Here is a 25,772-nt window from a genome sequence, read left to right on the forward strand (position 1 = left end):
TTTACTGAAATTCAATGGGTATAGTGCTTATATGAATGTTTTCAGCTGCTTTTATCATGCCTCTAGAAAACTCCTTGAAAGGATATATGGACATTCTCAGTACTTGGCATTGGAGATACTAAAATTTGTGTTATTAATCCATGATTACCTCCTTTTTTACCTCTTACTCCAGCTAGTTTATCATCCAAGAAAGCAAATGTGGTAGAAAGCAGCAGAGCAGTGTGAGCAAATACTTTCAGCTTGGTGACCTTGATCAGCTTTTTAGAGGCATCAACACTAAATTCTAGGCCAGGTGCCCATAGTTCCAGCTATCTGAGACAGGAGGATGGCTTGAAGCCCAGGAGTTTCAGACCAATGAGGACAATTTAATTTCATAAAAGCTATTAATGTTATTGAAAAAATTTGACAAATTATGTTGGTATTTGGTAATCTAATAAATACTTAAGAGAATTACTGCTGTTGAGCAAAACTGAGTTGCTTCTTCACAGAAAGACAGTACCTTTTTGCAGATACTTGATTTTAGTTTTCATACTTAAGCTGATGCTATGAAATGAAAAATGCTGGGATATCAAAGCAATAATTTAAACATTGTTAGAAATCTTCTAAGTTAAAGTATGGTTTGATTTTCCCCCAGGTCTTTAAATATATAAATATAATAGTGTTAAGATTTTATTGCTGAAATAATACTAGAAACGTTTATCAACTTGCGTGTTTCATGGTAAAAACATTTATGGGTGAAATGCTGTTTTATCTGTGCATTTCAAATTAGATTATCTAAAGAAGAGCAAATGTAAATATTATCTCCTGTATCAAATTTCTCCTTTTGTTTTCTGATTCTTGTATGGTAGTGTATTTACTCCTTTTTGGCCAGTTGAGCCCCAGAAAAAAGAAGATCTTCAAGCAAGTACATGATGGCATGTTTAATTTTTTTCCCCTTTTAGCTTGCCTACATATTTTATGATTTATAAAGTATGTATTGCAGCTCTGCCATGTTCATTTTGAAAATTCCATTTAAGAACCAAAGTTGTAAGGACAAGTAAACAATCTAAAAAATTTCTTGTTGGACCTCATATTTTCATGTAGACTCTGAATTAATATTAAGTAAGAATTGGGCTTAGTCTCAATTACTGTGTAGAAGTTTTTGATATGCTTTCAGATATAATATTTTCTGTATTCAGATAAAACAGTAAATTACTACATTATTATGCTTTTTTAAAGATTAAAATTCTTTACCATTTCCATGCCTCTAAATTTTTGTGTTTCAGAGTATTTTCAATGTCAGACTCAATATTTTGGTGAGAATTGTTTTCTTTATCCTAATGCTTTTTTTTATGGTGTCTTTCCTGTTCTTTCTTATATTTTATTCACACTGTGCTTTACTTGAGTTATACACCTAATTAATTTTATTCTCTGAATTAGGGGCCAGCAAACTATAGCTAGTAGATCAAGTCTGGCCTTTCACCTGTTTTTGTAATCCAGGGGCATATGATAGTCATTTGTTTATGTGTTATCTGTGATTGCTTTCACATTGCAAGGGCAGAGTTGAATAGTTAAGGCAGAGACCTTTGTGAGCCCACAAAGCCTAAAATGTTTAATATCTGACCTCTTACAGAAAAAGTTTGCTGACCCCTGTTTTAAAGTGCAGAGAAGATTTAGTTTGGGGTACAGTCAGCTATTCCATAGAATGTTTTGGTATATACAAAAGCAATACACTATTGGTAGATCCATTGAACCTTTATGGAGCTAAGCAGTTAGAGTTTTCATGGATGAGTGAGTTGGTTAATAATAGGAATATAAGTCAGGCACAGTGGTGCATGCCTATAATTCCAGCTATTCAGGAGGCTGAGGCAGGAGAATCTCAAGTTCAAGTACAGGAAGCAACTTAGTGAGACCCTATATCCAAAAATGGCCAGGGAGGGGGGTTCCAGGACATAGCTCCTGGTAGAGTTCCCCTAGGTTGAATTCCTAGTTGAATACCTTGAAAACAAAACCCCCAAGAATATAAAAAATAGTCTTTCATAGAATTAATAAATTAGTGTTATCAGAAGATCAGTTTCTTTTAGCCTGTATCCTTGATTGAGAAAACTTGACTAGATAATCTTTAAAAGGTATCTTTTACTTTTGTGGTTCTAATGTTAGCTCAAATGTTAGCTCATTGTACATTGTTTTTGTTTTGAAAAGTATCTTGTAAATATTGGAAAACAAAAAAAGGTTTTATTCTGAAATTTGTTACTTAATAAAACAAGCTCATTGCAGGGACCCCAAACTGTCCTTTGTAAACTAAGGCCAAATATTGCATTTGAATTTGGGAAACTTAAAAAAAGTGAAAACAAGTATTTTTTTTTTAAATTAGCCTCTGCTTTACTTAAAAATATTTTAATATTATACCTCTGACATTATTGTTTGTATTTTTATTCCTTTCTATGTTATATAAAAAACTTTTCAACACATGTAATTTGGAAAAATTTTCAGATTGTTATTTTTATGTTCAGTAAAACTGAAAATTAAACATTTTTTTTAATCTTAAGAATTCTTGCTAAAACAAAGAAGGCAGTAAAACCATATTTTCTTTTCCAGTCTAAATAATCTAAATAATTCTGCTATGATATATATAATAGTTGCTTCATAATATTAGCTCCCTATTAGGATTTTCTGTGTCTGATATTGAAGTTCCAAGATTTAATGGATGACAATACAGTAATTCAAAAATAATATTGTACATTCAATATTGTGTAACTTTATTTTCTCTCTGGGCATTAATGTGTTTAAGTAGTCATCTTTCTAAAGTTTTGCATCTAGTATTGTAACAAACATAATTTTTGTCATAAATATTTTATTGGGTGCTTAAAAGTGAATTCCTAATAAAGAAATATAGTATATTCACATAATAGGATATTATGTTCAAACAGATGAAAACTGACTAGAGTAATTTAGATGAATGTTAGCAATATTATATTGAATGAAAAGATTATGTCCAAAAAGATTACATAAAATGATACCTTAGGGTTTTTTTTTTAGCAAGGAAAAAACAACTAAAAGTAAATACTCATCTTAGAAGCACATAAAATAAAATTCAAAACAGTAAAAGCAAGAGAATGATAAACCTAGGCTTAAAGGAAAAAAATAAGGAGGAGAAGTTTTTTGGAGAAGAAACAGATACAAGTTACTGTCAGTTTTCTAGTTATTATGTTCTCAAGTGTTATACATAAATATATAAGTACAAAAGTGGGCCATGCATGGACCAATGATGAGAGTATCTAATGAATCAAAGATTATGATTAATCAAATTCACGTACCTGAGATTAATTAAAGACAAAGGTATACAAGAATTGGACATTTGTACATATTTATTTAAAACAAATTTTAGCATATGACTTAGACAGTTGCTCTTGTGCTCAAACATGTTAACATTTTGATGTCTAATGTAAAGATTTTAGCTTTAAAAATGCCCATTAGCAGAACTATGGTATTATATTTAGCAACTATTATGATGCCATTTGGTAATTTTATATAGGTATCATGTGATAGTAAATCTCACGTATTCTTGTTTGTGAAACTTTCCTTCCTCTATATAGAAGTTTCACAACTTGCACTTGACTAGTTAGTGAGAGTGTCAATTATGTTAACGAAACCTAAAGGGTTGATGTTTATATCTCCCTGTTGTGTAAGTTTACTTGCCCTTCTGTATTCGTTTTTTGGTAATGTTTCATTGCAGATATGTAAATATTTTGTGCAGTCTTAACTTTTGCAATGATAATGTTAATTAGATGAAATCCTGTTTCAAATAGGTTTTATCAGCAGTGTCCTAAGTGCATAGTTCCTGATCTGGTTTAATACTGCAGAGCCTTTTAAGTTAAGCATTTTGAGAGCAGCTTCTGCCTTTCTTTTTCTTGTAACAGCGTGTTGCTAAAGCGCTTTTAGAAATCCTAGTACATCAACAGGGCTTTCCCTTTATTTTCTTACATTGCTCTAGTTTTTGTTTGTTTTTTTTTTTTTAAACCAAAGCATTTTGCTCAGATTCATTTAATGCATGCAAGTATTCAAACATGAGTATTCATTTCTCACCAGTTGGTATGGTAGTAGCACTCAGCCCTCATCTAGTTTCAGAATGTATGCTTTACTTGAGTGCCATTGACGCATGTTTGTTGTTTGTTTATAGGTCCTATGCATAGTCAATTGGAATCCCTGAGCGACTCTTGGGCCCGCCTGAAACACAGCAGAGACTGGTTGTATAACTCCTCTTACTCCTTCGAGTCTGATTTTGACCTTACCAAGTCTTTGGGAGTTCACACATTGATTGAAAATGTTGTAAGCTTTGTGAGTGGAGATGTGGGGAATGCCCCAGGTTTTAAAGAGCCAGAGGAAAGTATGTCTACAAGTCCTCAGGCCTCCATCATTGCAATGGAACAACAGCAGTTAAGGGCAGAAGTAAGTCTTTGATATTTACTCTTCATTAGAGACTCTGGAAACTTACTGAACCACTAAGTGTACACTTCTAGGAAAAACTTTTCTTCTTCTATTTCTACCTGTCCCTTTCATTCACCTGAGATTTTTCTTTTTAAAATAATACTGGGGATTGAACATAGGGGCACTGTATTCCTAAACTATTTCACAGCCTTTTTTATTATTTATTTTAAGATAGAATCTTTGAAGTTGCTAAGGCTGGCCTCAACCTTGTTATTCTTGTACCTCAGCCTCCCAATTGCTGGGATTATAAATATATCCCACCATGCCCAATGTCTCATCTGAGCCTTTTGACATCCTTTCTCAACTTAAAAAAAAAAAACAAAAACCAAAAAACAAACAAACAAAAAAACCCAAAACCAATATTTTCTTTGAATTGGACAAAAGTGCATTTTTTAAAGTTGTCATTTCCTAGAATAAGATACTCTAATCATAAGTCTTCACTGGTCTCCTAGAAATTAGGATTAAATTGGCTGGTGACCATAGGGACCTGCCACTCATAGATTCCATTTTTGACCCATTTGTTCCCATTTAAACTAGACCTCTAGTTTATATTAGAACCCCATAATAATTGTTATAGGCAAAATCCACTGGTAACTGGTAAAATTAGTGAGGAAAATTTGAAGGAGACACAGAATGTTTGCGTAGATAAAAAAACTATTCCCTCACACAAATATTTATTAATTTTTGTGGTTTTGACTGACCACAGATTCTTGATATTCCTTCCTCAACTAGATAGAGATTAATTCCCTCAACCCCATGCTCGAGGGTAGGCTGGACTTAGTGACTTTTTTCTAACAAAAAGTGTGGGAAAAGAAACAAATAACTTTATATTGCAGAAACCTGGAAGATATCTCCTTAACTAAGTAATCAAGATTAACATCTCCAAGCCTTGATGTGGTGGCACACACCTGTAATCCCTGCAACTCAGGAGGCTGAGGCAAAAGGATTACAAATTTGAGGCCAGCCTCAACAACTTACCTTTAAGCAACTTAGTGAGAACCTATCTCAAAATAAAAATAAAAGGTCTGGGAATGTGGCTCAGTGGGAGAGCACCCCTGGGTTCAATCCAAACCCTCCCCAAATATTATTAACAGGAGAAATAAGTCTTATTGCTATCATGTACCCTTAATATAAAATGAGAACATTTTAACTCTATGGTTTTCTTACCCCACATCCCTAACTGTAGTCTAATCATGAATGAAAAATGAGGGAAAGCTAAATTTAGGGTCATTCTATAAGATACAGGAACAGTACTTCCAAACTGTCAAGTTCATGAAAAATAAGGAGAAAAAAGTGTGTCACAGACTAATGGAATCTTAAGAGGACATGACAACCAAGTGTAATGTGGTATTCAGATTGGATTCTGGAAAAGAAAAGTGGCATTAGGGGAATGAAGTCTAAATAAAGTCTGTACTTTAATTAATAGTATTATACCAATATTAATTTTGAACTTTTGACAAATGTACCAAAGTTATATAGAGTATTAGAAATAGGGAAGCAAGGGGAAGGATATACAGGAATTCCGTGTACCATCCTTATGACTCTTGCAAATCTAAAGTTATTTCAAAATAGAGTTTTAAATTTTCTTTTAAGAAGTGGAATAGGCTGATTGATTACTGTGGTGGATAGTCCAGTACAATGTAGGAAAGATAGAGGCAGAAGTTCAAGAGAACCACAGAGAAATCATTCAGAAACACTTCTAATTCTTGAGTTGAGGAAATAGTCATTCTGATTAACCTTGTTATTATCTACTTTACCTATTCTAATAATACTACCTTAAAGTTTTGAAACCTGGGTTTAATCCTTGCACCAAAATAACCAACCAACCACCCAAATCTACTACTCTTATAGTCTCTTTTATACTGAAGTGTGTTTATAGAGATTTTAGAGATATCTTAATTAAAGAAAAAACCAACAATAATAAATGGAATAATAATAATAAATAATTATTATTCCTAGGAAATGTCAGACTTTTCTTTGCTAAATAATACGTTGTCAATGGCAAACAATTTTTTTTTTATGTCTGAATTCAAGAAAAATCTCTAAAATATATTCTTTTCCTCAAGCTTCGTTTGGAGGCACTTCACCAGATCCTTGTTCTGTTGTCTGGGATGGAGGAAAAAGGTAGCATCTCACTGGTAGGAAGCAGGTCGAATTCAGGCTTTCAGTCGTCCACACTGCTCACATCTGTGAGATTACAGTTTCTAGCAGGGTGTTTTGGTTTAGGCACTGTTGGACACACAGGAGCCAAAGGAGAAAGTGGCCGCTTGCATCACTATCAGGTAGGTAACCCTTTAACAGTGTATTCAAATTTTAATTATCTTTTTATGAAGCCAATTTAATAATGTGAAACTTTGTAGTGTTTATAATTGAGATTTTAAAAATATCTTTTAAATTTTTAAAATATCCCATTGGTTTAAGTAGTGTGTTTGGGATTAAGTGAGCCATATTACTGTTGTACTTTCGGGTTCTTTCTCGGTTCAGTTTCATAAATCTTTTTTTTAATTTATTTTTTATTAGTTGTTCAAAACATTACATAGCTCTTGACATATCATATTTCATACATTTGATTCAAGTGGGTTATGAACAACTAGATCTAAGTTGAGATAGAAGTTAGAGTTTGGGAAGATGGGTTTCAGTAGTTTACATTTTAGATCTGATTATTTTACCTAGTTTCTCTGATTCCTTTTATAGTTTTTAAAAATGTAATCTTTATGTCATATTTAGAGGGGAAATTACTTTATGGGAGAGGAGAAGGATTATACAGAATCAAGAATTAGCAAGCACTGCCAGGTATGGTGGTGCATGCCTGTAATTTCAGTGACTCAGGCAACTGAGCCAAGAGGATTGCAAATTTGAGGCTAGTCTCAGCAACTCAAAAAGGCTCTAAGTGAAAAATAAAAAGGGCTGGAGTTGTGGCTCAGTGGTTAAGTGCCCTCAGATTCAATCCCTGGTACCCTTTCCTCACCAAGAAAAAAGAATTAGCAAGCATATAAAATTTGATTTAGGGCTAGGTTGTAGCTCAGTGGTAGAGCCCTTGCCTTGCAGGCATGGGAACACTGGGTTCAATCCTCAGCATCACATAAAAATAAATAACTAAAAGATATTGTGTCCATCTACAACTAAAAAAAATTTTTAAATTCAATTTATTATAAATCTTTCATATGCTGAAAGTACTTAGAACCACTATAGGGGGACTGGGGTTGTGGCTCATGAAAGAGTGCTTGCCTAGCATGCGTGAGGCACTGGGATCCATCCTCAGCATCACATTAAAAACTAAATAGGGCTAGGGTTGTGGCTTAGTGGTAGAGCACTTGCCTTGCATGTGCACGACCATGGGTTTGATCCTTAGCACCACATAAAAATACATAAAATAAAGGTTTTGTGTCCAACTACAATTAAAAAAGAAATATTTTTAAAAAACTAAATAAACAAAATAAAGGTATACACAATGGAATATTACTCAACATTAAAAGAGAATAAAATAATGGCATTTGCAGGTAAATGGATGGAATTAGATAATATAATGCTAAGTGAAGTAAGCCAATCCCCAAAAACCAAATGCTGAATGTTTTCTCTGATATAAGGATGCTGATTCACAATGAGGATGTGTGGGGGAGCATGGGAGGAATAGGCAAACTCTAGATAGGGCAAAGAGGAGGGGAGGGGAAGGGAGGGAGGATGGGAGTAGGAAAGATGGTGGAATGAGATGGACATCATTACCCTAAGTACACATATGAAGACATGAATGGTGTCACTCTATGTTGTGTACAACCAGAGATATGAAAAATTGTGCTCTATATGTGTAATATGAATCGAAATACTTTCTGCTGTATAACAAATGAGAATAAATTAAAAAGAAAACCACTATAGGGCCCTGGAATAGACCTGGAATAAACATTATTACTTCTTGATGCAAAAAGCTATTATTGTGAGTATAAAACATGAATCTTTATATGTAATTCAGGATGGGATCAGAGCAGCTAAGAGAAATATTCAAATTGAAATCCAGGTGGCTGTGCATAAGATTTATCAACAGTTGTCTGCTACCCTGGAGAGAGCCTTGCAAGCAAATAAGCATCACATTGGTAAGTTAAATATAAGATGCAAGAATGCATTTTGGCCTGAGGTATGGTAGGTAGTTATGGTCTATATTTTATGTTTAATATTAGTAGGCTGACATTAAAAAATGAATATTTGAAAATGTAATGGTATTTTTTATTAGTATTTACATTTGGAAAAAAATCATTTTAATAAATGCTTTGTTTACTTCAAAGGAGATTCTTAACTATCTCTCTCTCATTCTTTTTTAGAAGCCCAACAGCGTCTCCTTTTAGTTACAGTATTTGCCTTGAGCGTTCATTATCAACCTGTGGATGTTTCTTTGGCAATTTCCACTGGTCTGCTAAATGTATTATCACAGTTATGTGGCACAGACACCATGTTAGGACAGCCCTTGCAGTTATTGCCAAAGACAGGTGTTTCCCAGCTTAGCACAGCTTTGAAAGTGGCCAGTACAAGGTTGCTCCAAATTCTAGCAATCACTACAGGGTAAGTACTAAAATTTCTTGGTAGTATTACGTGGAGCCTTGTCTTTCCACATTTTTCACAATGTTTGCCATTCTGTGTTCTTACCACTTATTTTTTTATTTCTTGTAGGACCTATGCTGATAAACTAAGTCCCAAGATAGTTCAATCCTTGTTGGATCTACTTTGTAGTCAGTTGAAGAATTTGTTGTCCCAAACTGGTGTACTACTTATGGCCTCTTTTGGAGAAGGGGAAGGAGAAGAGGGTGAAGAAGAAGAAGAAAAAAAAGTTGATTCCAGTGGAGAAACCGAGAAGAAAGATTTCAGAGGTATCATAAGCCTTTTTCTCTGTCATTACTTAACAAATATTAATTGAAACTTCTTTGTGTGCATGTGATAAGAATGTAGACTTCCTTCTATTGTAGGTTATGAAAAGATTTTTATTTGTTCATTTATAAACCCCTTTTCTCTTCAAATATGTATGTTTTAGATGAGCTTCTGATTGAACCTCCTTAGAGTCTATTCACTCTGCTGTTGCAACCTACTGCCTTTACACTAGGTTTAGCCATTCCTTGGCTGTCCAGGCTCAGAATCTAGATTTTTAGTGACCAATTTCCCCCAGGTTAAGTATTGCATAGTGGGAGATGGAGTGGGATTGGGGGTGGAAGGAGGTAGACTCAGATATTTTCTTATCCTTTGACCCTGACATACTCTTTTTCACCATAGTCCTACCCTAAATGGTTCCTTGGAATTAGGGGTTAGATATTGGGTGCTGGGTTAAAATCAGAGATTGTTTTCCCCCCCAGCTTCTCTATTCTCTAATTAATAGAATTCTTCAACATATTTGATTGCTGACATATTATTTACTCACAGTTTTATAGCAAACACTATTTTAGAAGAACTTATAGATGACATACATCATTTATATAACTAAAGGAATAAAGGTCAAAAATTGTCATTTATTAAAAAATGATTGTAAATCTACCATGACTCATTACCATAACAACTCTGGGAGTCCTTAAAATTCTTTTTTTTTTTTTTTTTTTTTGTTTCAAACTGTACTGGAGATTGAACCCAGGGTCTCAAACATGCTAGGAAGAGCTCTACTATGGAGCTATAGCCCCAGTCCTTATTTTATTTTGAGATATTTTAAGATCCCCAGACTGGTTGTGAACTTGTGATCCTTCCTCCTCAGCCTCCTGAGTACCTAGGATTATAGGTATGTGTTACTATTCCTGGCTTTTTTAAGTCCTTTCTAGATTAGGTGGATAGACAGAGGGAAGCAGCCAGTTAGTTAAATGTTCTCTTCCCCAATTCCATCAATTGTCAAATAAGATTAATTATCTCTCTGAAGATTGCTGTGAAGATTCAATAACCTAATACATGTAAAGCAGTGTCTGGGACATTGTGAAAGCTCAGTGGATATTAATTTTAATATTGGAATATGATAATAAATAATATTAGAAATTAAATAGAAATGCTATTTAAATCATTAATATTGTTGTTGATTTATGGGCAGATAGAAAGAGGAAATACCCTTGGGTTGCAAAATGATAAAGCCTTAGCTCTGACCTCGTGGACTTTCCAGGGTACAGAGGGAGGCAAGCTTGTAAACAGGTAATTATAGTGTATTACAAGATATTCAAAAGAAATATTTAAATTTCAGAAGTCAGAATGTAGGAGGATATTAAAAGTTAAGGACCAGTTTTTCAGTTTCAAAGGCTAAACCATGGCAAGCTCCTTTTTTTCTGTTGATATACAGTTATAGTCCTTACACAAAGAGCTATAAGAAAGTGAAAGCAAGGTTTTCCTGCCTCTACCTGCTTTCCTGAGATCCAGTGAAGGAGAAAGGGTTGTTAAGATAACAGGTTCTATTTTATTGCTGAGTAATATTCCATTGTGTATATATACCACATTTTCATGTACTGAAGGGCATCTAGGTTGGTTCCACAGTTTAGCTATTGTGCATTGTGCTACAATAAACATCATTACCCTAAGTACATGTATGAAGACACAAATGGTATGAATATACTTTGTATACACTAGAGATATGAAAAATTGTGTTCTATATGTGTAATATGAATTGTAATACATTCTGCTGTCATATATAACAAATTCGAATAGAAAATTTAAAAAATAATTTTAAAAAACAGGTTCTCACCAGTCTGTGCTGAGTCCTGCACAAGAAAGAAGATATGCAGTCACTTAGCCTATAAAGCCTACATAAAACTGGATCCTTCCATGTCCAGTAAAGAGAGAAACAGTTCTTTTGTGACTGAATCTTGCGTGTGTGACAGAGTTTGTGTCCCTTTCTCTCAGTTATCCTAGCTAGAAGGTCATTGGATCCTTTCGTATTTATGGAGACAACTAGGTATAAGACTGACTTTAGTCAGCAGGGGCTAGGCATTCAGAGGCAGGCTGCCTAGATATTAATAAGCTCCAATCTTTCTAAATAAAATAATTAAAAGGAAGGTATAGCCTTCATTTAAAATGTTGTATTGACACTGAAATACAAACTATATCAGATTTTATTGACCAGCTTTATATTTAAGGTCTCCAGGCTTACGTTTTATTCCAGAAATACTTTCTGGCAGTAGGAGGTAGAATGCAGACTTCATAAAGGGATTTACCCAGGGCCCTCTGCTGAGAGAGAAGTCTTCATAAAAGAGGTAGCTTTTTAACTGGATCTTGAAGGAATGTATAGGGACAAGCTTGGAGTGAGACATGTGGATAACTGGGGCAGGTTAATACTTTTGTATTTTTCAAACTAATACAAAAAAATATTCACTTAACATTTGGGTAAAGAAGAGGCAGGGTTCTATTTGGAGGAAATATAGAGAAGAGTGTGGGGTTTTTTTCTCTCTAATTATCCTCAGCACTTTATTTCTGTCATAGCCTTGCATACCTACCTCAGCAAAACAAAATTTCTTCTATTAGTTGGATGCATCTTCCCATGAGAGTAGTTTACTTATTTTCTGTTGTCACCATAGCATGCCCCTTGGCAAGAGTCTATCTCCATGACAAGTGACTTGTCAGTGAGTTCTTTAATTCAGCATGTCAGAATCTTCCTGAAAGTTTTTTATATATAAAGCATATTATACATACTATATGTATATAAGTGATATTTTATATATATTCTTATCTTCAAATTGTTTTAATTTTCCATGTTTTATTATCCCTTGGAGATGGCCATTCTGGTACACTTTTGATTCTATCTCTGTATGAGACTTTGACAGTCTGAGAAAGTGTGAAAAGTGTGTGTGAGATAAGAAAATGTGGTGTGATACAGGAAGGGAAGATAGTTTTCTGTGGCTTCAGAGTGACAAAAGAGAGACTTGCGCTGATACCATGGAGAAACTGAGAAGATTGGTTGTTTAAGGCAAGATTGTGTGAAAGGTCTTATACATAGAGTTTGCTCTCAGGCAAAGTAGACTAAGGCTTAGGGATGTGTTTCTTTGTAGAATTTCAGAACAGAAAATCTTTTTTTAAAGATGTGATAATTTGGTTGGGGAAGGGAAGCAAGGGTTTTTTTGAAAGTGTAATTAAAATTGTGAACTTCCTTCCTAATCCACGCACACACACACACACACACACACACACACATACACACTTTTTCATACAAATTCACAGATCATTGTTCTCAAAATTCCATCTAGCAGAACTCTAGATTTGGGTAGGGAGCCATCGTTTTTTAGAGTACCACTTTTTTAAAAATGGGAAAACAAGTATGTATACACATTCTAGCATGCTCATTCTTTCTGTACACTGATGTAAAAGATATTTCATTTGGCTTTTTTTGTTTTTAAACTTATCTCTATTCTAGTCTTTAAATTTTCAAAAATCATTAGCTTACTGAAAACCTAGATTATGAATCAGATTTTTACATAGTGCAATACAAATACAAACTCTGTTAGATATCACTAGTTCCTGTTAACTTTTAGTTATGATGTAAACTTGTTTCTTCATTTTCAGCTGCTCTTAGGAAACAACATGCAGCTGAACTCCATCTAGGGGATTTCTTAGTTTTTCTTCGAAGAGTTGTGTCTTCAAAAGCAATTCAATCAAAAATGGCTTCCCCAAAGTGGACAGAGGTGCTTCTAAATATAGCATCTCAGAAGTGTTCTTCAGGTATGTGCCCCCTGGCCTCTATTTTAGAATATTTTTATATATCACATGTATTTTATTAAGAGAATACTAGATTTTAATTTAACAACATTGGACATTCAACCTTGATTTCAGAGCTTTTCTTTTTCATTTGATTGAAAGAAAGCTCCAGTTACAAGTGTAAAAAATGATAGAAAATGAATAATAAAAAGTGACACTGGAGGGGCCTGGGGTTGTGGCTCAGCGGCAGAGCACTTGCCTAGCACATGCGAGGCCCTTGGTTCGATCCTCAGCACCACATAAAAATATATAAATCAAGTGAAAGTATTGTGTCATCTACAATTAAAAAGTGAATAAATATTTTTTTAAAAAGTGGCACCTGAGAAAATTGTGGATTTAATCTAGAAAGCTGATTTTATTTGTGCAGATGGTAAAATATTCTAAAAATAAGTGATGAACATACCGTTTAATATATAATTTGGTATAGGTTCTGATCTCATTTTTTGTATCTGTCCATTTTCTCTTATCATGATGTGATTTCAGTTACCTTGATTATGCCTTATGAATGTTTGATATCTATGATAGTTCTATACAATAAGTTTAATTACTAGTTCTTAGTCTAAAGTCTGGTCTATGTACATAGATTATTGACAGGCCTTTCCTAATCTGATTTGTTTTTTAATTGTGATAAATATGCATAATATAAAATTTACCATTTTGACTATTTAAATGTACAATTCAGTGACATTAAGTATCTTAGCAATTTTTTACAACTATCACCACTCTTCATTTCCAGAACTTTTTCATGATCTTTAGTGTTTTAAATATGCTAAAACATAACATAACATAATGATGGTCCATAATATGTGTTATTTTGCATGTTTATATTCTCACCATAGATTTTCTTAATTAGTATAACTTACAACAGTTTTTTTCCTTTAGTAAGATGAAGTTTATATTGTAAAATCCTAAAACATAAAACTCATATATTTATTTATTTTAAACTGGTTTTATTATAGTTATGTGAATTGTTTAAAGTACATATTTATGCATCAGTATTCCATCTCTACTTTGGCTATCTTTAGAAAAGTACAAACTGCTTACTCTCCATTAATTCTAGCAATCTCTTTGAAACAGTCAAGGCATGAACCTAGGGAGAGGCAATGGGAGGGTACAAATAAACAAAAATTTTAGAAATTCACAGACATGTTTAAAATTCTGCCTCTACTTGGCAAATTATTACATTCTCTGATCCTATTTCCTCATCAGTAAAATGAGACTACAGGTCAGGGTCCATGAGGATTAATGGAGTAAAAGTGTGTGAAATACATAGTATAGTGCCTGGCATGAGTGGTTATTACAGTGCTTTCTGTGTGTGTGTGTGTGTGTGTGTGTGTGTGTGTGTGTGTAAACATGATATTTATATGCATTAATGGGTATAGTATGGGTTCAGAATTCATGTGATGACAGGTTTAAGTGACGTTCATTCCACTTATAAATGCTTAGCTGTCTCAGGGATTTTTTCCAAGGAGATCATTTTAACTTTGAATTTAAGTCACATTGATAATAAGCAAACATCTTTTTTTCCTCTAGGTATTCCTCTAGTTGGTAACTTAAGAACAAGGCTCCTTGCACTTCATGTTCTTGAAGCTGTGCTACCAGCTTGTGAATCTGGAGTAGAAGATGACCAAATGGCTCAGGTTTCTATTTTTAAAGTTAATAGAAAATATTTTACATATTTGCAACATTATTCACTTCAAATCTAAACTTATATATAGCCTTTCTAGTTATAAATGTGTCATTTATTCAGTAGCATAACTTTCACTTTTAACATTGCTTTCTCTGTTATTTCACTTTTAAGGAAGAGAAAGAGAAATTATGAAGTGTGACAAGTAGAGGGATTAGGAATAACTTTAATATCAAAAGGAAAGGACAGTATGTAGAGTGTCTTACTAGGTTGGGCCTTTAGAGAGCGAAATGTGTGAGGTTGTATAGCTTTATCAGGTGTCCGTACATAATAAGGCAACATAAAGCCTGTGTAAACTACTTTCTAGTGTGTCAATGATCTTTCTAAAAGTATATATTTAACTTATAACCACCAAAAATAGCTGCTAGACATTGATATAATCAAACCAGACATGACTTAATATTATAGTAACATCTGTTCTAAAAATACTTAAAATTACTCTTTATAAATTTCATTATCTTTTTTTCCTTCAATAAAACAGGTAGTTGAGCGCCTGTTTTCCCTTCTATCGGATTGTATGTGGGAGACTCCCATTGCTCAGGCCAAACATGCTATTCAGATAAAGGAAAAAGAACAAGAAATAAAATCACAGGTAAGTGATTCTTTCAAAAAGCTTTTTTTTAGACAGCACAAAGGAATATCCTGTCACCTATCTGTGATGCAGAGTCTTCTATGGGACCTTGCTCTATGGTTATTACATTTTTCTCTTTCTCCATTCTGTCTCCTTCTCTACAAATGGAGAAGGAGACAGAATGGAGAAAGAGAAAATGGCCTATCTTTCATTCCCACCCTCCCAAATCACATTTTTTATCCATGAAGCTTTCTTTATCTTCTTTCTTATCCTTCAGTAGTAAGCTTATGCCACTTCCTTGCTTTTTATCTCTTTTCATCTCTTGTTTATATTGCAACCATATGCAAAGAGTAGATGCTTAATAAATGCTTATTGAATGAATTTAGGCCCTCCCTATTTCTTACCGGAACTCTTGCAGCAATTCCCTGATTATTCTCTTTGCCTTCCTTATATACACCCCTGGTAAAATGATATTGATAAAGTGCTCATCTGATCACAGATCCCTATGTAAGTCATTTGTGCTAGTTCAAACTTAATGTGACTTATAGGGCCTTTCATGATTTTGTTTCTTCTCTTTGTGGGCTTATTTTCTGTCATTCTTGCCCTCTGAACATTCCATTCTGCTTGCAATGATTTTAAATCATTGAATTCTGTGACACCTCCATGCCTTGGCACATGCTATATACACTGCCTGAAGAGCCTTTCTCTTCTTTGGTCATCTGCTTCATGCCTTTTTTTATGGTATTGGGGATTGAACCCTGGGTGCTTTACCACCACCAAGTTACATTCCTAGCCCTATTTAATTTTTTATTGTGAAACAGGGTCTTTGTGGCTTTTGTGGCTCAGTGGTTGAACGCTTGCCTAGCATTGTGCGGGGCGCTGGGTTCGATCCTCAGCACCACATAAAAAGTAAATAAGTAAAATAAAGTTACTGCGTCCAACTACAACTAAAAACATAAAAAAATAAAGTTAAAAAGAAAAAACAGGGTCTTGCTAAATTGCTTAAGGCCTCACGAAATTGCAGAGGCAGCTTTGAACCTGAATGTCTGGGATTACAGGCATGTGATATCATACCCAGCATTTAATGTGTTTTCATCATTCAGGTGTCAACTCAGAAGCCACTCTCTTTTAATACTTACGTTTCTTTCTGAAGCATGATTAGATACTTATACATGTATGTTTCTACTATACCTATCATGTAACTTTTGTTATTTTCTTACTGCAATACTTACATCATTTGTCTCTCTATCCCCTAATGGAACAATAACCTCTTGATTGGCAGGAACATGTCCTTATACAGTAACTGGTATTTGGTAGATAATAAATATTTGTGGCATAAAAGAGTCATAGAATTTAATAGAGATCTGGTTTACTTCAAAATACTGAACCAGCTTCCTTTCTTGTAGAAGCAAGGAGAATTGGAGGAAGAAGATGAGAATCTTCCCATACAAGAAGTATCTTTTGACCCAGAGAAAGCCCAGTGTTGCATAGTGGAAAATGGACAGATTTTAACTCATGGCAGTGGAGGAAAAGGATATGGCTTGGCATCAACTGGAGTAACTTCTGGATGCTATCAGTGGAAGGTACATAGAATTTTAAGCATTTGTTAGCGTTTTGTATTTTTGGTCCCTTTTCCCCAAGATGTTAAAAAGAAAAAAAAAATATGTGGAAGGACTTTCAAATCATTTTGTAAACGATGTTCTATCAATATGTAAGGTGTTATCATAAATGGAAACCAAAAGTGGTTGGATTTATCATTTTGAAATTTTTTAGGTTACTTACCTTTCACAACAAATTAGTACCTCATCTGCTGTTTCATACAGTGTGTCCATAGCCACCCAGGCACTAGAATTTGTTTTTTTCCACTTCTTCTCTTTATTTTTCCCAAATAATGCTCTAACTCTATTATTTTGAGGGTTGTTCTAGTAATCTCACTGCTACCACTGTGTCAAAGGTCCCCAAGACCACCCTCATATTTAGACATTCACTAGGAGAATTCATAAGATTTAGCATATAGTTGTTCTCATAATTGAGATTTAATATACTGATGTAGTAAGGATATGTAACCTTATGATAAGGGAAGAAAAAGATAGGTACTGTATGGAAGAATCATGTGCTGGCTTTTTTATGTTCTGTCCCTCCGTCAGCAACAAAAATGCAGCAAGCAACATGTATGTGTTGTTTCAAAGGAATCCTCATTAGAGACTCAGAGCCCAAGGTTTTTCTGAGGACTGGTTATATTTGTCATATTTTACCTGATGTACCAAAATTCTAGACTCCGAAAAGGAAAGTTGGTGTTCAGTGTAAACCACATTGTTTTTTTTCAAATGCTGTAGGCCCATGAGCAACCTTTTCATTTAAAAAAGTTTTGTGTCAGTGTAGGAAACTATTTACAGTTGATTTCACAGATACTAGCCAAGGATTGCTATTGCAGTCAGGCCTTTTTATTTTTTCTTTTTTTCTTTTTATTTATACAGAATAGTAGAATGTATTTTGGCAGGATATACATACATAAAGTATAACTTATAATATTAGGTTCCCACTCTTGTGGTCATACATGATGTGGAGTTACACTGGGTAGTGTATACAAATATGAGACTAGGAAAGTTATGACCAATTAATTCTGTCTTTCCTATTCCCCTCTCTCATTCCCTTCATTTTATTACCCTTTGTGTAGTCTAATCTATTTTTATTATTCCCCTCCCCAACTTCCCTTGTTTTGGGTTAGCATCACAAATCAGAATGAACATTTGGCCTTTTTGCAGGGGGAGGGGGGGATTAGTTTATTTCACTTAGCATGATATTCTCTAGTTCCATCCATTTAATGGCAAATGCCATAATTTCATTTTTCTTTATGGCTGAGTAATATTCCATTGTGTATATATACCATATTTTCTTTATCCATTCATCTGTTGAAGGACACAGAAATAATTCCAAACATTCTACAAGGTGAAAAATGAATTTCCTGGACATCATTACGCTAAGTACATGTATGAATGCACGAATAGTGTGACTCTACTTCATGCAAACAGAGAAGTGAAAAATTCTGCTCCATTTGTGTAAAATGAATTGAATAGCTTTCTACTCTGACATATAACTGATTAGAATTATTAAATAAATTTTAAAAAATAAAATAAATATTGTGAGGACCTCAAAGAGCTTTTATTTACATGAGTTATATTTATCAATAATTATAATGTTAAAATTAAAATAGAAAAATCTTAAAACAGTTGCTGAAAATGATAATAGTATATGTTTACTGACATTAATTTTTTGTAAAAATTAGAATAAAATTTTATTCTAGAATAAAAATTTAAATGAGGATAAAAGAATTTCCTTTAAAATCTTTATAAACTGATGAATTTATTTCATTTTCAAGTTATTTCTACTTAGGTGGAAAAGAAAGAATAAAATTCTCATAGTGCAAAAATATTGTTTATAAACATAATCTTTTGGTTTTGGTTTATGCAGTTAATAGCATACAAACAGATTTTTTTTTAGTACTAATGAGTATTATAACATTTATTTTAGTTTTACATTGTGAAGGAAAACAGAGGTAATGAAGGCACATGTGTCGGAGTTTCTCGTTGGCCAGTACATGACTTTAACCACCGTACCACCTCAGATATGTGGCTTTATAGGGCCTACAGTGGTAACCTCTACCACAATGGAGAACAAACACTGACGTTGTCCAGCTTTACTCAAGGAGATTTCATTACCTGTGTATTAGACATGGAAGCCAGGACTATTTCCTTTGGGAAAAATGGAGAGGTACTGAAACCTACTCATAAACTTTTTTTCCTTCAAATTTACAGTTAATTATTCAAGTGCTAATTATCTAGTGTATAGATTATCTACCTTCTTCTTCCTTGTCTTTAATACTTTCTCTTTTTATACTTACAAGCACCAAACTAACAATAGAAATGTGTTAAATCCCAGTAAGATTTTTGAAACAAATTAATAAATTAGAATAATTTATTATATGTGGAATTTCCTTGGTAGTTGCAATTTGGCTATAGTAACTTTTGTTTTGGCTCCTAAGGCTTTGTATTTTAATGTGGTTATATGTTATCAATTTAAAAATATTTTTGTTTCCTTGTTCTTTCCCTCACTTCTGTCACACTCTAGGAACCTAAATTAGCTTTTGAAGATGTGGATGCAGCAGAGTTGTACCCATGTGTAATGTTCTATAGTAGCAACCCAGGTGAAAAGGTAATGAAGCCTCAAAACCTTTATATTTAAGCATAAAGGTTATTTGCTTTCTTTTTTTATTAAATTTCTTAGCATCAGGTAGAGTTTATAAGTATAAATAAGCTATTTATACTATTAAGAGTACTGACCCATATAATTCATTCTTATAGAATGAGGTTAAATACTTTTAGAAATTATCTTTACAGTAAGACACAATTTAATATTCTGGTTAGTTGGATACAGTGAATCAAATTTTTAAATTTATGTGCAACTATGGTAATTATAGGAACTAAATTAGGGATAATGTGGCTCATTGGCAATTATGGACATGAGAGAAATCTAGAAATAATCTTAAATGTGATAGGATGCCACTAGCTGAGTAATAGAAATTCCAGTTATAATAGAGAGCTACCTTTTATTAATTCACCTGGGGGAGCTCTCAGATGTTATGGATAGTATAAATTTGAAACTTTTGAGAAAAAAATTAAAAGGGATCCCTTCTGACTGAAACCTTTTTATTCTCCTCATCTCAAATCTAGACAGAGATCAACCTTTCTTTGGTCTCCCTGTACTGATAGACAAAAATTTTTTTTTCTTGCTCCATCCTTTACTGTAGGATGGAGTGTGACTTAGGTTTGTTCTCAAGAATTTTTAGTTATTTTATAGTAATAAGTTTACAAATTAGGTAAATTGGAGTACCCTAACCGTGAAAGTTACTTTTTATTCTATGCTTTAAAGTATATTTTAAAAATAATTTACATTTAAAAAATTAAATTTCCATGAGTTATGATTTAAAGCTAGCTCTTCACAAGACAAGGGAACTACTTCTAGAACGGGTAGGCAATAAAAATTGAACTGGAGATGAAGTAAACAGGCCTCCTAGTACCTGATATTATTCCTTGTCCTGATTATATTATTATATCCCAAAATAGGTTCTGGCATGTTCTGCTGAGAATTATGGTCATGGTGCTTTCCAGTAGCAAGGAACCTTGAAAAAAATTATACAACCTTAGATTAGGTAACAATCAAGTTATTCTATCTGGAAGGTTTTTTGTGATAAACTTCAGAATCTCTGAGAAAAACAATACTAATAATAGTTAACCTTTTTTTAAAAACATTTATAGTGTACCTGGCACTGTACTGATAAGCACTTTATGTGCATAGTTTCATTTAATTTATTTATTTATATATTGTGGTACTGGGGATTGAATCCAGGGATAGCTGGCCTCAGCCTCCTGAGTCACTGGGATTATAGGCATGTACTTCCATGGCCAGCTCATATTATTTTTAAAATAGTGTAAGAGGCCAGTACTATTATTTGTGCCATTTTTTTCAGATGTAAAACTGAGGCTTAAAGAGATTAAATAATTTCCCAAGATTATGTAGAATTAAGATGTTAATTGAAGTCTCACTCCTCTCTTCCAGTTTGCAGTGTATGTCCAGATTGGAACTATCCCAGTTGTATAGATTTAAAATTTTATCTTTGTTCTCCTTGAACAATATAAAAGATAGTTCTAGGACACATTATTATTCTGGAGTCTTGATAATGAGAACTGGTGTATACTCCAGACTTTTGTGAACTAAATTAATTCAATTACATATATCCATCTTCTGAGTGGTCCTACCAGGTCTGTAATTCACAGGCTACAAGAGGTTTAAATGACAGGCAGCTTATTACAGAGTACCATACTGCTAGTAACTTCAGTAGGTCCGCAACATTTCGTCTTTGTTGTGAGCCAGTTGGTATATTACATGTGTAGTAGGTGATCAAACAGTAGTTCCACATGGAATTCCATGTGCTAGAATTTATAGTTACTAACAGTTAAGGAAACCTATTGATATCACATATGTTCCACCCTCTTTTCTTTTATATAGGTGAAAATTTGTGATATGCAGATGCGAGGCACACCACGGGACTTACTTCCAGGAGACCCCATTTGTAGTCCAGTAGCAGCAGTGCTAGCTGAGGCCACTATTCAACTTATCCGTATCCTTCACCGAACAGACCGTTGGACTTACTGCATTAACAAAAAAATGATGGAAAGGCTACATAAAATTAAGATATGTATTAAAGAGTCAGGTCAGAAGCTAAAGAAAAGCCGCTCGGTTCAGAGCCGAGAGGAAAATGAAATGAGAGAGGAGAAGGAGAACAAAGAGGAAGAGAAAGGTAAACATAATAGACATGGCCTTGCTGACCTCTCAGAGCCACAGCTGAGGACTCTTTGCATAGAGGTGTGGCCAGTTCTGGCAGTGATAGGAGGAGTTGATGCTGGTCTTAGAGTTGGAGGTCGGTGTGTTCACAAGCAAACTGGGCGCCATGCCACGCTGCTGGGAGTGGTCAAAGAGGGTAGCACGTCTGCCAAGGTCCAATGGGATGAAGCAGAAATTACCATCAGGTATGATCTGTTGAGTTAACACTTTTAGCAAATGAATATTTAATAATGAAACGGGACTTTTCCCATGGACAGTAAGTATAAGCACTGTATTTTAGATGAATTGCTGGTTGAGTTTTTAAAAATATTTTTTCCATACAGCTAACTATTGGTACTATGATTTTATAAAGGAAAAAAATTTCCAAACCCATGTTCTTTGAAATACTAGTGATTCATCAAATATTTTTGCTGGGCACTGTGGTGCATGCCTATAATACCAGTGACTTGAGAGATTGAGACAGGAGGATGGCAAGTATGAGGCCAGCATCAGCAATTTAGCAAGACTTTGTTTTAAAATAAAAGAGGGTTTAGCTAAGTGGTAGAGTACCCTTAGGTTAAATCCCCAGGAATAATAATAATAATAATAAGAAGAAGAAGAAGAAGAAGTAGTAGCATAGTTTTTTGTTTTATTCTTTTTTTTTTTTTTTGGTGAAGAAATGGTAATATCCCTAGTTAGGTTTAATTGGAATCCTTCTTTCTGTTTTTCATATGGTTTCCTGCCTTTTTTGGTGACAGATGGAGTACTGGAAATCAAACCTGGGTCTTTTGCTTGCTAGGCAAACACTGTACAACTGAACTACATCTCCAGTCCAGTTTCCTGCTTTTTAGTCATTTCTACTATACTGGGATAGTAAAAAGCAAGCCAGCTGATCTGTTGATTTCATTTTGATAGAAGGGCTTTGAGTATAGCATGGGAACATTTGAATGACTAGAATTACATTTTGGATTATCTTTGATATTCTTGTTCTGCCCCTGCTTTTTTAAGCACCCATATTTCTATTCCCTCAATGTGCAGCATTTAAAAAAATTTTTTCTTTAAGTTGTAGATGGACACAATACCTTTATTTTATTTATTTTTATGTGGTGCTGAGGATTGAACCCAGTACCCCACAGTGCTAGGGCTGTATCACTGAACCCCAGCCTGAGCCCCAGATTTTTAATAGATATAATCATTCCATTTATTTGATACAGCAGAGTACTTAAAAGCACTTATGTGTCTGCATTCAGTTAGAATTAGAAACTTCATTTATTAAAGAAGAAAAATGTCAAGTATCACTATCCAAAAAACTGACTTATTACTCTACATCGTTGTATTAGTTGAAAATATGGATTTTGGTTGACATTATGTAGTTATTCATTATATTGCCTAATGTGATTCCTATGAAGTTATACGTTAATATGACATAGAACAATATCTGAAACAGTGGTGCTTAGCGTTTATTGGAAATATCATGGTTTTAAAATCAAGTGAATGCTATGGACCCACTTAGTTGAAAAATATACATACATAAATTTTACACACAATTTCAAGGGTTAATATCTACTTCTCTAATCTAAGAAAAACCAATGATGGTTTTACAAAGTTACATGAAAGTGTTTACCTTTTATATTCTTTGCCTTGTTTCAGAAAGGATTTATGTTACCTTACTAATATGCATACAGTATAGTAAAATAAGTAAATTAGTAAATGAAAACCAGTAAGAAAAATGAGGCAGAGGGAAAACAGGATTAGGAAAACAAGACAGAATCACAATTTAGATTAGTACAACAAAACCTTATATGTTTGTTAAAGTTTGTATTATTTTATGTTTATAGCATTCATAAACTTCAGGAATTTCTTGCCAAATGTTAGGAAATATATAATCATAATTTTGCTTAAATTATAAATTAGAAACATTAATTGAAGACTATAAAGTAAATTTCTTAGTGAAACAAAGTCTTCTATGAAGACTTTGAAAGAGCTATTACCCACAGAATAAACTAGATTTATTATACAGACTTTCCAGATAGCTTACATCAAACTACAGCTGGCTCCCTGCTATTTTTGGAAGTAAATTTACACAGCCACTCTCCTTTCTTTAGTATATCAGTGGCTGCTTTTGTATTATAATGGCACAGTTGAATACTGGCAACTGAGACCATGTACTCTGCAAGGTCTAAAATATTTACTATCTGTCCCTTTATGAGAAGTTTGCAGTTCCTGGGTTATATTATATAATAAAGTCTATTCTCATTTGAAAGCACATGAACATCTCAGTGCTTTTGCATGTAGCATCACAACTCTCCATTTTCTCATAATAGACTTATTTTTCTCTCTGTAATGATGTCTTTAGTTTGTGTAAAGTATTCTTTGTATTGTGTACATAATACATCTTGTTTTGCCTACATTATTTTCTGTACCTTCCTCCTGTCTTTCCCTCACTTGCTTTTTCCTGTGTCATTCTGATCTTTATTAAAGCTTCCCAACTTTTTGGTCGCCTAGTGATACTCCATTGTATAATCTGGAGCCCTGTGAACCACTGCCGTTTGATGTGGCACGATTCCGAGGCCTGACAGCTTCTGTGCTGCTGGACCTAACATATCTAACAGGCATTCATGAAGATATGGGGAAACAGAGCACCAAGCGTCATGAAAAGAAACACCGACATGAGTCTGAAGAGAAAGGGGACGTTGATCAGAAACCTGAGAGTGAATCTACTTTAGATGTGCGAACAGGATTAACAGCTGATGATGTCAAAAGTCAGGGTACCACAAGCTCCAAATCAGAAAATGAAATAGTTTCATTTTCTTTAGATCAAACATTGCCAGGAGTGGAATCCCAACATCAAATAACAGAAGGAAAAAGAAAAAATCACGAACATGTGTCCAAAAACCATGACATAGCCCAATCAGAAATCAGAGCAGTACAGCTGTCCTATCTTTACCTTGGTGCTATGAAATCACTTAGTGCTCTTCTTGGCTGTAGTAAATATGCTGAGCTGTTGTTGATACCAAAAGTCCTGGCTGAAAATGGCCACAACTCAGACTGTGCAAGCTCACCAGTTGTTCATGAAGATGTGGAAATGCGTGCAGCCCTACAGTTTTTGATGCGACACATGGTGAAGCGAGCAGTCATGCGGTCACCCATAAAGAGAGCATTAGGATTAGCTGATCTGGAACGAGCTCAAGCCATGATTTACAAACTAGTGGTCCATGGGCTTTTGGAAGACCAGTTTGGGGGCAAAATCAAACAAGGTAAGTTATCTGACTTTTAAAAAAAGATTTGTTCCATTGAAATTACTTATAACTGTTGATATATTATGTGATTTTTAAGAACATCTTTTTTTTGGGGGGGGGGCAAAAAAGTATCACATCATTTTTCCTTTGTAAGGTAACCAATCCTTTTTTTGTTAATTTTTTTATTAATAATCATTAGCCTATACATAAATTTCTGTTTTAAACCTTCCTAAGCATTATAATTATTAGGAAATTTTATAAAACAAATTTAATTCATATAAAAGGTATAAAAGGTACCCAAGTATTTATTGATCTGATTCAAAATATATAATATTCTACTAACTTTGCAGAGATATTTTAATTAATTAATTAATTAATTAATTTTAATTAGGTATATATGACAGCAGAATGCATTTTGATTCATTGTACACAATTGCAGCACAACTTCTCATGTCTTGTACCATATGTGCAATCCTACATGAGGTCTAACTCATTCCACCATCTTTCCTGCCCCCATATTCCCTTTTCATCTATCCTTCCCCTTTGCCCAATCAAAGTTTCTCCATTTTTCCCATGCCCCCCCATTATGGATCAGTATCCACTTATCAGAGTGAACATTCAGCCTTTGTTTTTTGGGGATTGGCTTACTTTGCTTAGCATGATATTCTCCAACTCCATCCATTTACCTACAAATGCCATAATTTTATTCTCTTTTAATGCTGAGTAATCCATTGTG

General features: G+C 34.0%; 1 protein-coding gene across 6 annotated transcripts in view; it reads left to right on the plus strand.

Annotated features, from left to right (window-relative positions):
• Herc1 (HECT and RLD domain containing E3 ubiquitin protein ligase family member 1) overlaps nucleotides 1-25,772 on the plus strand; it is a 185,104-nt gene that overhangs the window by 100,886 nt on the left and 58,446 nt on the right. For 4 of the 6 annotated variants that reach the window (XM_078049498.1, XM_021727300.3, XM_078049495.1 and 1 more), the window contains exons 26-38: nucleotides 4,160-4,428; nucleotides 6,534-6,749; nucleotides 8,435-8,555; nucleotides 8,781-9,018; nucleotides 9,127-9,323; nucleotides 12,967-13,122; nucleotides 14,692-14,798; nucleotides 15,327-15,437; nucleotides 16,823-16,999; nucleotides 18,948-19,187; nucleotides 19,545-19,628; nucleotides 21,483-22,003; nucleotides 24,279-25,054. In XM_078049498.1, coding sequence (XP_077905624.1) covers nucleotides 4,160-4,428; nucleotides 6,534-6,749; nucleotides 8,435-8,555; nucleotides 8,781-9,018; nucleotides 9,127-9,323; nucleotides 12,967-13,122; nucleotides 14,692-14,798; nucleotides 15,327-15,437; nucleotides 16,823-16,999; nucleotides 18,948-19,187; nucleotides 19,545-19,628; nucleotides 21,483-22,003; nucleotides 24,279-25,054 — 3,213 coding nt within the window. The remainder of the gene's footprint in view (nucleotides 1-4,159; nucleotides 4,429-6,533; nucleotides 6,750-8,434; nucleotides 8,556-8,780; nucleotides 9,019-9,126; nucleotides 9,324-12,966; nucleotides 13,123-14,691; nucleotides 14,799-15,326; nucleotides 15,438-16,822; nucleotides 17,000-18,947; nucleotides 19,188-19,544; nucleotides 19,629-21,482; nucleotides 22,004-24,278; nucleotides 25,055-25,772) is intronic. The other 2 variants (XM_078049497.1, XM_078049494.1) reach the window with 2 other exon arrangements.

Source organism: Ictidomys tridecemlineatus, chromosome 5 (assembly GCF_052094955.1).
Source record: "Ictidomys tridecemlineatus isolate mIctTri1 chromosome 5, mIctTri1.hap1, whole genome shotgun sequence".
Classification (NCBI taxonomy): domain Eukaryota; kingdom Metazoa; phylum Chordata; class Mammalia; order Rodentia; family Sciuridae; genus Ictidomys; species Ictidomys tridecemlineatus.